The sequence below is a fragment of the Labrus mixtus genome, chromosome 9, assembly GCF_963584025.1.
Source record: "Labrus mixtus chromosome 9, fLabMix1.1, whole genome shotgun sequence".
Classification (NCBI taxonomy): domain Eukaryota; kingdom Metazoa; phylum Chordata; class Actinopteri; order Labriformes; family Labridae; genus Labrus; species Labrus mixtus.
The window spans coordinates 2866814-2881739 of NC_083620.1; the positions used below are offsets into that span (position 1 = coordinate 2866814).

Below are 14926 nucleotides of genomic sequence, written 5' to 3' on the forward strand. Positions count from 1 at the left end.
CAACTCAACATTTCCCATTTGTACCAACGCATTTGACAAATCACCTCGATTATCTTACAAGTTTTTGGTTTTGTTTTTCGCTCTTTTTCTAGCCTGCAGTTCTCTGCGTTACTCGAATGATTGTATGATTGCTATCCCTGCACAGCTGTGAAACCAAGGTGACCCAGGAGTTCTGAATGCCGCTGCTTTGTCTCTGACAACTAATGAATTATGCGCTTCATTGACTGTATTAATTGGCATTTGCCTTGTTGTCACAGAGTCAGCGGGTCATTAGTGCCACCCTAACCACCCAGTACTAAGTAACAGCCTCGGTTGAATCTCACACACACACAACCTCCTGAAATGACCACTGATCAAACTCATGGCGAAATTCTCTTCTTTGGGTGTGTCTTTATGAAATATGTACTGGTGTAGTTCTGTTCAAAAATAATTCTACTGTATGTTTTTTTTTTTGTTTTTTTTTTTAGAAAATGTTTTGATCTCTAGAGAGAGACTTTTAGTGAAATTTCTACGGAGATAAAAAATATACTGTAAGTATATGTTGCGTATATCTGCAGTGTGAACACACACACATACTGTCAAAGGAATCCGACCTGCGCTGCGCGTAGGTTTTTGATTTGCCGATGACTTTGCCTCATAGAGACTGAAGATGAAAGTGGCTTTCTGGTTCATGTGAAGTAGAGATTGGGAAGTATGAATAAAAAAAATATATGATAAACAAATAGTGTTGCTGTTTTTTTTTTTTTGCCATTTATACACTTTTTGTCTTTTTACAGGAACAATGTTGTCCTGACAGGAAACACATGTTATTCTTATAAAGTGAGTATGTTTGACCTCAGGAGACTTTACAGTGAAGTGTTTTGCTAAAGAAGATTGTATGAGGCACCCAGATGAAATATTCATTTGTTACTGCACTTAGAAATAAAAATAAATAAATTCAGACAAACTATGAATAATTTACCTCACATATTGAAAGCATTGTTATTTTGGGGAGTTTGGCATACAGCACCATTTTCTTCTGAGCTTCTTTCTCTTCAGAGCAGTCTGCTCCCTGGATTCTTCTCCTCCCTGTTGTTCCATTGTAATTAGTGAAATACCCACTAACTACTGCTTCTACAATATAACTCAGCAGGCGACTGCAGCTGAAAGTTGATGCCAGATGACTACAATAACCTTTAAAACAATCGGGATGCTTTTCACCATAATACAAGGGATCAAAATGTAAGTTGATCAAAAACCGACACTGTGGGAAGTATATTGAGAAACTGAAATCTGTTGTTTACGTTACAATTTCCGAACTTCAGATAAGTTCGGGCAGACATTTGTTTGATTTTCAGACGAGATTTTTATTCAAAATCATCTCTACATTTTGGGGATCAAAACTTCTTTCATGAGCTTCCTCAGACTCCCAGGTGGGCAACAACAAAGCTACCTCTTTGTTTTTGAGAGAACATTTCAGATTCTCAATTTGGAGAGGAAGCAGCTGAACAGAGGTGCTGCTTGTAAACAGGCAAGGCGGGCAACTGCTAAGGGGGCCCCAGGCCAGTAGTGGGCCCCTGAGGCAGTGGTGGTTCTAGACCACTTTTACTGAGGGGGCCAAACTGGGGCCAGTTGTTTTGTCAGAGGTGAACATTAAACCCAGGTGAAAAATAGACAAAGATGATCGCTTTAATATATGTCTATATATCTATATATATATATATATATATATATATATATATATATACACACAGTATATTATGCCAAATAATAGCGCACATCATTAAATACCTCAACATAAAATACCATGATTTATATTTGTTTCAGTAACAGAATTTAATACTAGATTGTGAGTCAGATACTGTGTATGTGTTATGAGGGGGTTCTTCCTTTTGGAGGGGTGGCCACAGGGGGGGACCAAGCTCAGTTTTACAGCGGCACTGGCCCCTGTTGGCCCCTGCCTAGAACTGCCCGTGCCCTGAGGGCTGACAAACTTTAAACTGCAACAGTAGCTCTAAATAGGGCACCACTCTTATTATTACTCTCACTACCCTGCTTTAGCATATCATGCATTACTACTGTGAAAACCAAAGTTTGTCAGTGAAAGTCACTGAAGGACAATGAAGAGGAATTATTAAAGAAAGAGTAAGAGGGTTTGGACACTGGCAGACGGTGGTCGGAGGGGCTCCCAATTTCATTTTTGCCTAGGGCCCCAACAGATGAATCGCCCCAGCTGCTGAAGACACACAGGATGACACAGAAATGTCTGAAATGTGTCACTTGATAAAAAAAAATGGGAAACGTCAAATCAAATGTGTTTTTTTCTGTTTGTGAGTTTTCCAAACATGAGTGTGCTCAATATGCAGCACAAGGGGATTCAAAGAACACATTAAATATAAACAGAAATGTGATCGTTTTCTATGAAAACAGAAAAACAAAATGTAGATAGCCTACACTAGGATGCCCCAAAGACAACATTTTTAATCTTTATTCCTTTCTTATGTGTGGCCTTTCATATTCAATTTAAAACATTTCATTATATCAAGTATGTGTTTATGTTTGCACTTTACAGCCTCCCTGTCATTGTTACTGCATACTGTCTAACTGATATTCTTTTTTACAGCACTATTTCAGTCTCGCTTTAAAACATAGTGGCTTTAAATAGTCTCAGTATAATAAAATCACAGTGTTTTACTACACTGCCAGAAACAGGCGTCCCCTAAAGTAGCCCATTAGTCCCAGGCCAAGATGGGAAAAATGGGTGAGGTCGAGTCGTCACTCTAATGAATCAAGGGGGATGGGACAACGTTACGCGCAGCACCCACCAGCCTCTCATATCCAATGACGGCTTGGATTGGATTTGCAAAGGGGGATGATGACTCCCACTTTCTCGTGGCTGGACGCAGAGGGCGGGGCTCCGTGGCTTCGTTTGACAGCTGCGAAATGGAAAATGTATAGCGCATAGAAGATCTGGGAAAGCATGCTGCTCCAAAGCAACCATACCTTCAGAAGGAATGGGATGCAGCATGGCCCTTAATAGACTGCGAATGCCCTCGTAAATCTGGAGACTGGAGACACCCCCAAAAAAAGGAAAGCGGAATAATTACTGAAATTCTGCGTAGAAGGCTGGGATTTTTTTTTTTAGGGATATGCACCGTGCGTTTTCGTTCCCGGTGACGGTGGAGCGCAGTCGGACCAAGGAGCGTCTGGAGGCGAGTCTGGCCGGACTGTGTGAGCTGGAGCTCCGCAAGCAGAGACAGGAGTGCCTGGTGCTGGGGGCGCTGGCTCTGGGAAACCTCTATCCTCAGGACAGCTCCAGGGGAGAGCTGGCGTGTTTCAGCAGCTGGGGGCAGGAAAACTTGACACTAAGGCGCCAGCTGGTAAGAACTTTGAGTGCCTTTTACTGCATGTTTGGATTCCAGCAGCTCTTCCATGTTGACTCACACCATACTACCACACCCCTGTGTTTGAGACCCCACTTTGCCCCATATGTCATAGTCACACATAGCTTTGGATAGCTCGTATAGTTTTTACAGCAGATCCTCAGTGTAATCCTCTTGACCGCTGGATGGACTTTTGCTTTGAGCTGCGCCTTTTGTGTGGAGGTGACCTCTGTCTGTAAAAAAAAAAGAAAAAAAAGTTACTCAACTTGATTAATAGTGTCTCTGTTTGAAAGGATGTAATGCGTGCGGTGCTTTGGCCTGAGATTTATGCCTTTGGGTAACGAAATCAGGGGGTGGAGCACCCGCCGTTTGTGCCACAGACCGACTACTTAATGGCCCATTGTTCCCTCATCATGGACTTTTGTAGGCTTTACTACTTAACACGCTCTTATTTGTGTTCCTTACAAATTATAAAGCAGTGAATTATTCCCGCAGCTTGTATGTCGCTGTTGCAGCTAATATGTTTATGTCATAATCATCCTTCATATAAAATATAGGATTGAGCTCCGGCGAAGTTGCGACACATTCTGCTGCTGCGACGCAGTGATGCCAGGATTAACACGAGACTTCAAAAACTGGGTTAATAGAGAGGAATAAAAGTTGAATTGACGGTAACTGTATAACAGCATCACCTTCAGAAAGTTTAACGCATCACTGAGCTCCCCCTCTGCCGTGCCTTTTATTTACTCAAATCTATATTGGAGTTATTTCCTTTGTTCTGCTGCTGTAGTGAAAACTTCTATCTGTGAGTTTTGTTCCTGTTTGGCTACAGTTTCAGCGCAGCGTGCAGCCTGTCTCAACATAGATACTATAAGCCATTATTAAAGAGGGTGAAAAAGAAATTAAATCAGCCGCCTCCTCTTCACGCCTCCCTTTCTCCTCCCACCCTCCCTCTCCTCCGCCGGGGGCCTAACAATAGGGGCATATGGAGCTGAATACTAATGCAGACCAAGGCCTCAGTGAGGTGGCCTTGTAGATTTGCGTCAGCTTGGCTTGGTATGATTTGGGCACATTGCCTTCATTTTGCTTTTACGCTTACATATACGCGAGTGGATTGGTTTACTTTCTTGAGTGAAAAAAAAAGATGCACTTTAAGGAGTCCACGGGGTCAAGTGCTTCCAATGTGCACACACAGCAGTCCAGTAAATACATCTCCCCTGATACTGGTGGAGCTGGTCAGCGCGTGTCAGTGTCCCCTCATCCACGTACTGACAGGAAACAGACATTTTCAAAGCCCGTGAAGGGGTGACACGCGTTTCCCCCTCAGGGCTACATATTTCTCCAGTGTTCAGTCTGTGCGCAACGCGTCCGTGGGTCGATGTTTATTAAGTGTTACGCCTATCCATGCGTGATAGTAATTACACGGCGGAATTCCTCGGAGATTATTATTTTTTTGTCCAACGTGACTCTGATTGAAGTCTCAAATTGAGTCTTCATGATATCAGGTCGCCATCTGCGTCCGAGCCAAATCCCCGACCCCGATCTCATCTTTAAAGTCTGCCAAATGCGTGGTTCACTGGAGTGACACACTGGTGTGTGCGTGCGTGTGTACGTGTAACTTTCTTGAAAAAATGAATGTGGCACCAGGCAGGCTGGGAGAGGCCTTTTTTTCCCCCTTTCCAGATACTGTGTGTGTGTGTGTGTGTGTGTGTGTGTGTGTGTGTGTGTGCGCGCTGTAGAAGGTGTTGACAGCTGTGGGACGCCAGACAGCAGCTGGGAAAGCATGCAGCTCTCTGACCTCTCTCAGCTACCTACTGTGTGTGTTTGGATAGAGCGGAAGAGCATGTATGAATTGTGTATGAGTGTTTGACATACATGTATCTATGTCGATGAGTGTTTGAATCCAGAAAACAAAAAGGGTTCTGAAGTCATAAACGATCCCTCTCAAAATGTCTTGAATTAATTAAACATCTTTCAAAGTCCCTCTAGAGCAATCGGCTGCCACACCAAAAACACATGAAAACAGCTGGGTGCATGAGATACAAAACAAGTTCATATATTCTGTAAGATCTGGAGGGCTAAATAAACAAACACGATAAAAGAATGATCTTGATGCAACTCTAAAGGGATCAATCTTCAAAGAAATAGAGAACCTACAATCGGCACAGTAGAGGGGACAACAACTTTTGAAGAGCATTTTTAAAGCAGGTAAAACATGAATTTAAGAACATGTGAAGAAGTGGCCAATGTACTTATTTTCTGAAAGACTTGGTTGCAAAAATACTCCAGGCTCTAATTAGTATCTGTGTGCGTGTGCATGTGTGTTTATAGGCAAAAGGTCAGTGCTTGAAATCAATTGGTACCCTCCTCAAGCAGAATGTTGTCCATGTGTCTGCAGTAGGCTTTGCTTTGTTTTGTGCATTTTGCTGAGCTCCTGGCTTGTCATTGATTGGGTTGTGTGTGTGTGTGTGTGTGTGTGTGTGTGTGTGTGTGTGTGTGTGTGTGTGTGTGTGTGTGTGTGTGTCTTTGTGTTAAGACAGCAGCACGTCATTAGTGAGACAGTGTGAAGCAGCTAGTGTACTCAGCAGTGACCGATCACTGGAGTGGAGGACTGGAAGGTTTCCTCTGCTTTGTTCTGCCACACAAAACCAAACATTGTAGTCTGTTTGGCTTTTTTGTAGTCACACACACATAAACAAACAAAGAAAGGTGTTCCGATACACAGCTGAAGACATTAGGTCCACAAATGCATCTTAAGATGGACGTTGGTTCTACAACAGCCGGTCACATGAGCACAGCCTGGTGCACTATTCTCTTTAGAGACTCCTTTCACTGCCAGCCCACCATGGTGCCGTGCATACAAGACTCTGTGCACGTAGCACACAGTGTGAGCATGCTAATGACTCCTATTCATTATGCTCATGTCAACACTGTGTGCACCTTAGCATGTGTGCAAATTTGACTTCTATTCAAATTGAATTGGTCATTAAAATTTAATTTGCCCTTTTAAAGAAATAATTTAAACGTGTGTGTGTGTGTGTGTGTGTGTGTGTGTGTGTGTGTGTGTGTGTGTATGTATGTGTGTGTGTGTGTGTGTGTATGTGTGTGTGTGTGTGTATGTGTGTGTGTGTGTGTGTGTGTGTGTGTGTGTGTGTGTGTGTGTGTGTGTTTGGAGAAAAGAGGGATCAGTGGTTTAGTCAAGTGTGAGTGTATGTGTAAGTCTGGCCTCCCACAGCTCTCTCTCTGTGTGGAGCCAGTCACAACATTGCTTTAATTATCGAGGGTCCAGCCATGTGGCTGCAGGCCTTGTATGCCCTGTTCCATAGATTTATAGAATCTGATTTCAGACAGCTGAAGTCCATATGAAGCACTTTTTTCATCGATGACAGCCTGTTCATGTCTCAAAACCTCCGCTCACACAAAAGAACATTATAGGTTTTTGCTTGGTTTGATCTTCCTCTTTTCAGACCAATCTGCCCACCCCCTCACCCCTTCTCCATGGTGACTCGGTAAGATCTCAGATGTGAAGTCAGTCAGTAATCAATCAAACTGATGTCTTGGATTCCCCCTGCTGATGAGTCTTTTTCATTGAAAGATCAGGTGGTCCTGGTGTGTAACGGCTTAATGGCTAGGTGAGGCTGGCTGTTCCACGTCCTCTCTGTCTCCCCCATCCCCCCACCGGCTTGGGGCAGAGGATGCAGTAAAACAGTAATGATACACACAGTGTCAGGGAATCAGTGTGGGACCATAAATAATGGAGTGCAATCAAAGACCAGTCCGAGCAACGGTCCCTGCTACAGTGAGAATCTGCTCCAAAGCCCCACAGCTAGATGTTCTATTGTGTTTGGTTTGTTTGTTGGTCCACAAAGGTTTGTTTGTTTTCTGCAGCATTATCATTTAATAACCAGCACTATAGCTTCCACAGTGTTTTTATGAGTATGTGTGTGTGCATGTGTGTGCACAAAGAGGCTGCAAGCAATCAATTATGTGCATCTGTATCATTGATTCATTGATTTCCAATAGTCTCCCCTCCTCCCAGCTATTACATCACTCAACGCAATGCGCTAAAACAAAGCTCCCTACTCTTGGTTTTCTGCAACACAAAACCATATTGATGAACTGATGGTAATTCTTTGTTTATACCAAGACAATAAGTGGCCTTGTCAAGACAAAAGACATGACAGTGTTTGGGGTGAAGAGGTTGTGTGGGAAGCCGCAGGTTAGCTTGGGTCAATTGCCTCTCAACAGCATACGCATCATGGCCGGCTTTAGTCTGCAAGACAAAGGAGCTCGACAAATCATTGGTGCACTAACCAAAAGATCAGTCTAAGAGGTAGGCCAGACTTAGTTTCCTGTTTTCCAGCATTTTTTTCTCTCTTGACACATTCCAGTTCTGAGAAGAAAAAAGCACTCACTTTGACAAAAACCATATGCAGTTCCTTCAGGTTTGAGCTGTGAAATGTTCCAGGGAAAAGAGCTATGTGACCTTTTAAGAAAACAAGTCTGCAGCCATGCTAGCAGCTGTGTGGAGTTTTAATTGGGAAGGGAATTCTTTGCACTACTAGATGCTTGCAAATGGTTAAAAAGTCTCTGGATTGAACGTGCCTACGTTGATATGAGACAATGTTTTATTGTCAAACAAATGCACATGTTCAGGAAGGCTGCAGCAGCAGTCTGACATGTGCTTCATCATAGCAGGCCTCTAATATAAAAAGTGTCACCTCGTCACAAGGCTACGCTCCATCTTCTGGTAATGAAGTCTCCAAATGAGCGTTGAGCGTCAACAGTATCTCCTCCTACAAAATGAAGTGCCTCTGTGTGTGCATGTTAATGTTTGTGGGAGTGTGTGCGTGCTTCCAAAATGAACAGTGTGTCCAAGTGTCTGCAGATATTAATACATGTGTCAGATGATGTCAGCAAGAGACCGGCACATACTGTCAGGCTGGCTGAACTAGCATGACCAATTTGACTGTCTTAGGAGTTTGTGTGTGTGTGTGTGTGTGTGTGTGTGTGTGTGTGTGTGTGTGTGTGTGTGTGTGTGGGTGTGGGTGCATGTCTTGATGAAAACAAACTTAGAGTTGCACACCTCCACGATGAGTTCCTCTTGCAAAGTCAAGCGCTTTTTTTGTCTCTTGGTAAGGATTAAGGATTGTAGATTTGTAAATGTAAATGATTAGCATAGAGTACTCATTTTAAACGATTTATGCCTGGATAGCATGATTCTGTGTGTGCTGTCGTTGTGTGTGTGCGTGCTTGCTTGCATGTGTGTGTGTGTGTGTGTGTGTGTGTGTGTGTGTGTGTATCCCCCACCCACATGACAGACCAGTCCCCCCTACCCTTCAGACCCTTGAATTATTCATGTTCCAACTGACAGCTTACACAAGAAGGCACAGTGACAGATATGAACGCTGTACAATGATGCACTTCAGTGATGCACGACTCTGCTCCTTGCATGCCTCATTTGTATTTTAGTAACTAGTGGAGGAGGATCTACTTCTGTGCTTTGACTTAACATGCTTTGACATTATGTGTTTCTTGACATTTGAGCCATTTCTATCCTTTGTTAGCTGAGACAAAGATTTGGAAACTACTCATCACTATAAGATATGATATAAGAGATTATTTATCAAATAGTTTCAGTCTCGCTGTCATTTGGGGTAAAGTTGGTTAACTCTGGGTTGTCTTGGGTCTATCTATTAACTTAATAGAATGAACTAAATATAGCTGCGGGAAAAAGCAAGAGCAGAAGACGACGTCTACAACTTTCATGTCTGTCTCAACCAGAGTATAATAATAGACTGAAGGACGACAGCTGTGATATTATACTTCACTGTTTTAAAAAAAAAAAATCACTTGATTTTATCTATCAAGAACCTTAAACTCAGATGCTATTTCTACTTGTAATGGTTTCAATTGACTCTACATTTGATAACAAAACAACATATACTGTATGGATTCTTCAAACATTTAAACACAATACAAGTTAAAACACCTTATCTCTTATCTCTTATCTGAGTGTAAATCAAAACATGCAGCTGGACAAACAAGCCGTGCAGGAGTCACAGCTGTGCTTGTGTCATTAACATTTCTGCAAACCAGTACTTTGATTTGTGAGGACTCTTGAACTTTTTGCTTTGTTGTTAAAGTTGCTGATTGCTGCCTCTTACCATCTACTTAAAACCCCTTCCAACGGTGCAATCAAACACGGACGGCAAGAAAAAACGTGTGTGTGTGTGTGTTTGTGTTTCAGAGTGCCCTTCAGAGTTCCCCATGGGGCCTTATGCAGGCGCTTGAACAGCAGGTGGGAGAGCTGAGGATCGACATCGATGACTGCTGCTATGAAGGAGCTCAAGGAGACACAGGCGACAGTCGGCCTAGTTCTGGTACTCTCACAGTTTTACTCTCTATGTACACAATCAGTTATTTCAAGCACATTTGCATCCAAGTGCATGAATATTGTGCATCAAATATTAGTTCTATAAAATGGAACTCATGCTTTCTGTTTGGAATTTGAAATATGATGTCAAAGAGTTTGGAATTTGTTTTCGCTCTTATTGTTCATTCATGCTCCAGTTGCTTGCAGATTAGTTTTGTGACCTAATTTTTAAAATGCGATGACACACTGCCTGCATTAAGCAAGATCTTTTTAGAGAAATGGGATGATCAGTGAGCTACAAGTAAAGACACACTCATCTTCTTCCTCTTTCTCTGTAATTGTCTTTTCTAGGTTTCTATGAGTCGAGTGGGGGTCAATCGCCAAAAGGAAGATCTTGTTCCACTGAACCCACAGATCCCATCTCCCCCTGGACTTTCACCAATGACAGGCCAAAGTCTGTGGGTAAGGAAGGAAAAGCATAACTGGATATATCTTGTAATATTCTTGAACAACGTGCATCCTCAGACCTAATAACATACATGTAAAATATTATTCTTAAATGTAAGTAAAGCAGTTCAAATCTAGGGATATTATTTTTTGCATTAAGAGCAAAAAAGAGCTGACTATCGTCTATTTAAATCAGACTCCAACTTAGGTTGAAGTAAGTATGCAGATTATTCTACATTCTTATCTGTAACAAGAACACTTTTAACCAATTCTACATAAATGAAAAAGAAAAGAAAAATACACATTTTGGATCTATTCTCATATTAGATGGTCAAAGCTGAAAATCAAGAAATGCAGTACTATGATGTTACCTTCAGCCTCATAGGTGGAACTGGTTGATTTTGGTTGAAATTATCTTTAGGTCCTGACAGAAATTAATAATTCATGTACTCTGAAAAATGGTTGAAGAAAATTTGCCATCTGTTGCAGTTGTAAGCCTGTAAAAACTTTGAAAATAAGGTACCAATCTGATGAACCAATCATGTCTCCCTGCTCGTACTCAACCCCTTGCGTGCACTAGTCCACACTCAAAGCGTGTCACTGATGATGACGTTAATACAGTGAGTAACACTGAATGAGACATGGGGGGGGGGGGGGGGGGGGGTGACTCATTTAGGGCCCTTAGTAAGTACTTGTGTTCAGCCCAGATTTTCTGGTAATGTGAGGGTTTTATGGATTCAGTTTTAGTTGTCCTGAAACTCTTAGGGCCCTATGTATGGAGGCTATAGTCCTCCAAGCGGGCAGCCTGGGTTGTAGTAAAAAAAAAAAAAAACACAACAAAGAACAACAAGTCTGGATGGCTAACAAGAGAGGAAGATAAAAGAAGAAAACTGATGGTGTTTTCTCATGGAGGCTTTTAAAGGCCTTGTCTGTTTTCCCTCACTGTAAAGCATTACAACAGTGGATTGTAAACACAGTTTCATCTAAATTGTATATGATTGTGTAATGCATGTTTAAATTTAGATAAGATAAGTTGAACTTTATTGTCCCATTGGGAAATTTGCCTTGGACTTCACAGTGCTCTGATGCAGTAAGCAAAAAATCAAAGTACAATCATTCATCAGTAAAACATGAAGAACTGCACGTACTGGTGGCGTTGAGGGCTTTCACAGACAAGGGGAGGAGCTGGTTTTCCTGGTGTAGAACATGAGATGGGTCTCAGAACATTTATTGTGCCTGTCTGATTATGGTTTGTTGTAAAGCTGGGATGTTGATGTACTCCCATGATGGTTTGCATGGCTGTCCATATGAGTCTGTTGATTTGGGCCTTTGATTGAACAGTCAAATTCTCAAACCATGCAGAGAAACTAGATGGAAGGAGGCTCTCTACTACTGCATGGTGGTAGAGAAGCTGCACTTCTCGGGACACACCCAAGGTCCTGAGTCGACTCAGGAAGTGCAGCCTCTGTTTCACTCTGGAGCAGACAGCTTCTACCTGGGCCTTCCACACCAGTTTGTTGATTTGAAGAAAGTCATTATATTTTTCATTAAATGATGCACTAAATTTTAGTAGGGAGGGACTTAGGAAGGAACACTTCTAGGTAAATCAATAATGAAGAAGACAAAGGACTCTCTATTACTCTCCATTATTGATTTATATCAGGACATTTGATCATGAATTACTTGGTGTGTCTTATACATAGCTTAGTTGTTTTGTTTGTAATAGCCTATTCCATTTTGACCTTTAACATTATTGTTTCCTGTTTTCTAGGAGATCCCCTCATGCTCAATGTAGACCTGGATATGCCGGTCATACGCACCACCCTCCCCCGCTCCTTTTCTGCCCCTTACCCACCTCTGGAGGGCATCACAGAGGAGAGCTCTGCAGTGGACTCGTGGCAGTGGGACCCCAGCGGAGCGAACGAGGCCTGGGAGGAGCAGCAGTCTGCAGAGGACCTCGTGACAGAGGAGGACTACCAGCAGGCCTTGAGGGTAGAGGGTTACATACTAAGTCTGATCCATCGTCACACCCTCGCGCCACGGCCATGTCAGCCTCGTACTACCCTGAGCCCTGACCCCCTGTACTGCAGTGCCTCCGGACACAGCTCCCTACACAGGAGAACTCCTTCTCTGACGACAGAGCAACACCCTCCCGACCCCCACATCCAGCCCTATGGTGACCTTTCATCAAACCAGAGGAACCAGGGCTGGGGTTGTGACCTGCTGGAGGGGGAGGCCTGTGGAGGAGAGGCCCCATCTTTGGAGGAAGACTGCTATCTGGCACTGCCCTACCCCCAGCCGAGGCCACACTCCCTGGCTGAGAGGCTGCCATCACCTCTGCCCTCCTTGGACCCCAACTATGGTGGTGGGGTGCTTGACCTTTGCTGTGAACCCCCTTCCCCCCGGCATTACCAACACCCACAACCCCCTACTCATCACAAACACAATTTAGTCAGTGGTCAGTATATCCCTGGACACCCTTGCCACGCCCCCTTGCGCTCCCCTAGACACTACAACCCAGAGCAACCTAAGCTTAACCAAGCCATCGCCTCCCCTGACCACCTCAACTCCAAGTCCAGACCCTCTAAGAAAAGCAACAATGAGAGACAGAGAACCAAGAAGTCCAGCAGTAAAACCAGTCGTTCCCAGTCTGAGAACAGCACCCTGAGCCAACGGGTGCTGCCTGAGCGCAGGTACAGCACCACCGAGAGGCACCATGGAAGAGGGGACCTTCCTCAGAACCAAGGTCAAGGCCAAGTCTCAGGACAGCATGCAGGCCACAACGGGAGCCGACGTTGGTGCTCCAACCTGGAGCTCAGCCAGGACGAGGGGGAAACCCAGACACATAGACGGCCACCTCGAAAAACCCGCCATGGTCATCCTTGCCCCCAGTCCCAACCCCAGAAGTACCACCCTCAGGTGCAGCACGCCCAGCGCTGGCACCCAGACTTTCAGGAACGAGCACCTTTGTGTCAGGGAGAGGAAGGCTACGCTGGCGCTGCTGCCCCCGCAGAGTCCGAGTCCAGCATGAGTGAGGTGTATTCTCCGGCCTCCAGTTCGCTCTCCAGTGACTCGGATGAGAGCGGGGGGCTGGTGTGGCCCCAGCAGCTGCCGCCCCGCCTCGCCTCCACCTCATCCTCGTCCTCACCTTCACCACAGGCCACTGCCAACGCCCCCGCTCAGCCAAAAGCCTTTGTCAAGATAAAAGCCTCCCACGCTCTGAAAAAGAAGATCCTCAGATTCCGCTCGGGGTCTCTCAAAGTCATGACTACTGTGTGAGGAAAACCTGTTTTACACTCTTTACTGATGTTTTGTAAAGCCATTGTCAGAGCAAGATTTGCGTTCACTACTTTTCAAGTCACCAATCATATGCTAACTCTTCATACCCTACCTACCTCTAACACTAGGGATGTTGCTTGCAACTAATTTCCCTGAAGTTTAAACGGACGCTTAAATACAATTTAGTCGACGAGTTTTAAGGCAAGAAAAAAAATCTGGAAAACCGTCAAAATTGAGCGTGATTTATTTAAGTTGAGGGGAAGTTGATCTTATGCAGTTGTTGTCATGATGAGCTGTGTCACATTATCAGACAGAGTGCGATCACAGTGTCTGAGGTTTATCATCGTCACATTGGATTGTCAAGTGTGGCTAATGTTAGCAGCAGTGAAATACTACCAAACCATGCTGCTCCTACAAGATGGTATCCGTTGACTGTGCTCGTTTACATCGGGGGAAGTAGAGCAATAAATCGGAGCTACAGCCCTGGCTAGTAGAGGCTCGCTTCATGGCACAACATTTGACCTGGATTGAGGGCTGACATAAAATATTAAAAACTAATTGAACCGACTAGTTATTCTGTTGACGAATAGAGAGGGCGATGACGTTTAGCTGTTCAGTCGTGCCTATCCTGATCTGAAATAATCTGTCCTCAAGAGAGAGGGGCATTAACTTCAATGGACTTAGATAAAGATCTGCTCGGGATCACTTGTCTGAAATGTCTGGTTGAATTTATCTTGTTGCTGACAACCACCAGACACTCGACTAATGGAGGCTATCCTGTGCTAATTGATTATAATGGTAATTGCACATTTCCACTGTGATTACATCAACCACAGTGGCTGTAATTGACTGAGTTTGCTTCCAGTTTCTATTTCAGTCCGTTGGTATTATAGTTAATTCATTACAGATTTAAAGGTGACCATTTCCAGCAGTGTCGAGATGACAAGGCAACAAAATGAGGTTTTAAGTCTTTTAAAATGGCCAAGCTGTCAACATATTCAAGCTCATGTTTGAGAGGTTGAGAGGCTTCTTGGAAAGTACTGTGTAATTTGGTACTGATGAAATTGGGGGAAAAAAAGTCATTTATTTGAAAGAACAGCGCCATTTAAATCAAAGGACATATTCTTGGAATAGAAGTTAATTATTGGAAACTTAATGCACAATTTTCTTTTTTATAATTTAATTTTCTGGTTTAATTTAAAAGCCTTGCAGGGTTATGCTTCCGATTTATTGGATAAAAAGGAGTCTCCTATTTGACCATTTGACTCATTTTTTCCAGAGTTTAGTACATGTTTAAATAGCTCTTGCTAAAAAGGTCAGAAAGAAAAAGATTCCAAATTGAATCAGATCAGATACTTAAAGCATCACAAAACTTCCATTGTGTGCTAAGACTATTTGTCCTTAACGTAACCAGGATCTTATGTAAAAATGTTTTACATTTCAGCAGCAGTGAACATCAGCG

The 14926-nt window shown here is 43.4% G+C and overlaps 1 protein-coding gene across 1 annotated transcript; it reads left to right on the forward strand.

Annotated features, from left to right (window-relative positions):
* The first annotated feature begins 2635 nt into the window (after positions 1-2635).
* On the forward strand, positions 2636-14893 carry LOC132980046 (dapper homolog 3-like). The gene is made up of 4 exons (XM_061045938.1): positions 2636-3359; positions 9613-9745; positions 10090-10200; positions 11957-14893. Exons 1-4 carry the CDS (start codon positions 3129-3131, stop codon positions 13462-13464), a joined length of 1983 nt encoding a protein of 660 aa, XP_060901921.1. The 5' UTR covers positions 2636-3128; the 3' UTR covers positions 13465-14893.
* The last annotated feature ends 33 nt before the right edge of the window (positions 14894-14926 follow it).

Excerpts from the sequence above, each read along its gene's own strand:
- LOC132980046 (XM_061045938.1), top strand. The coding sequence starts at position 3,129 with ATGCACCGTGCGTTTTCGTTCCCGGTGACGGTGGAGCGCAGTCGGACC. Across the intron at positions 3,360-9,612 it reads TGACACTAAGGCGCCAGCTG|AGTGCCCTTCAGAGTTCCCC; the intron begins GTAAGAACTTTG and ends TTTGTGTTTCAG. Across the intron at positions 9,746-10,089 it reads CGACAGTCGGCCTAGTTCTG|GTTTCTATGAGTCGAGTGGG; the intron begins GTACTCTCACAG and ends TGTCTTTTCTAG.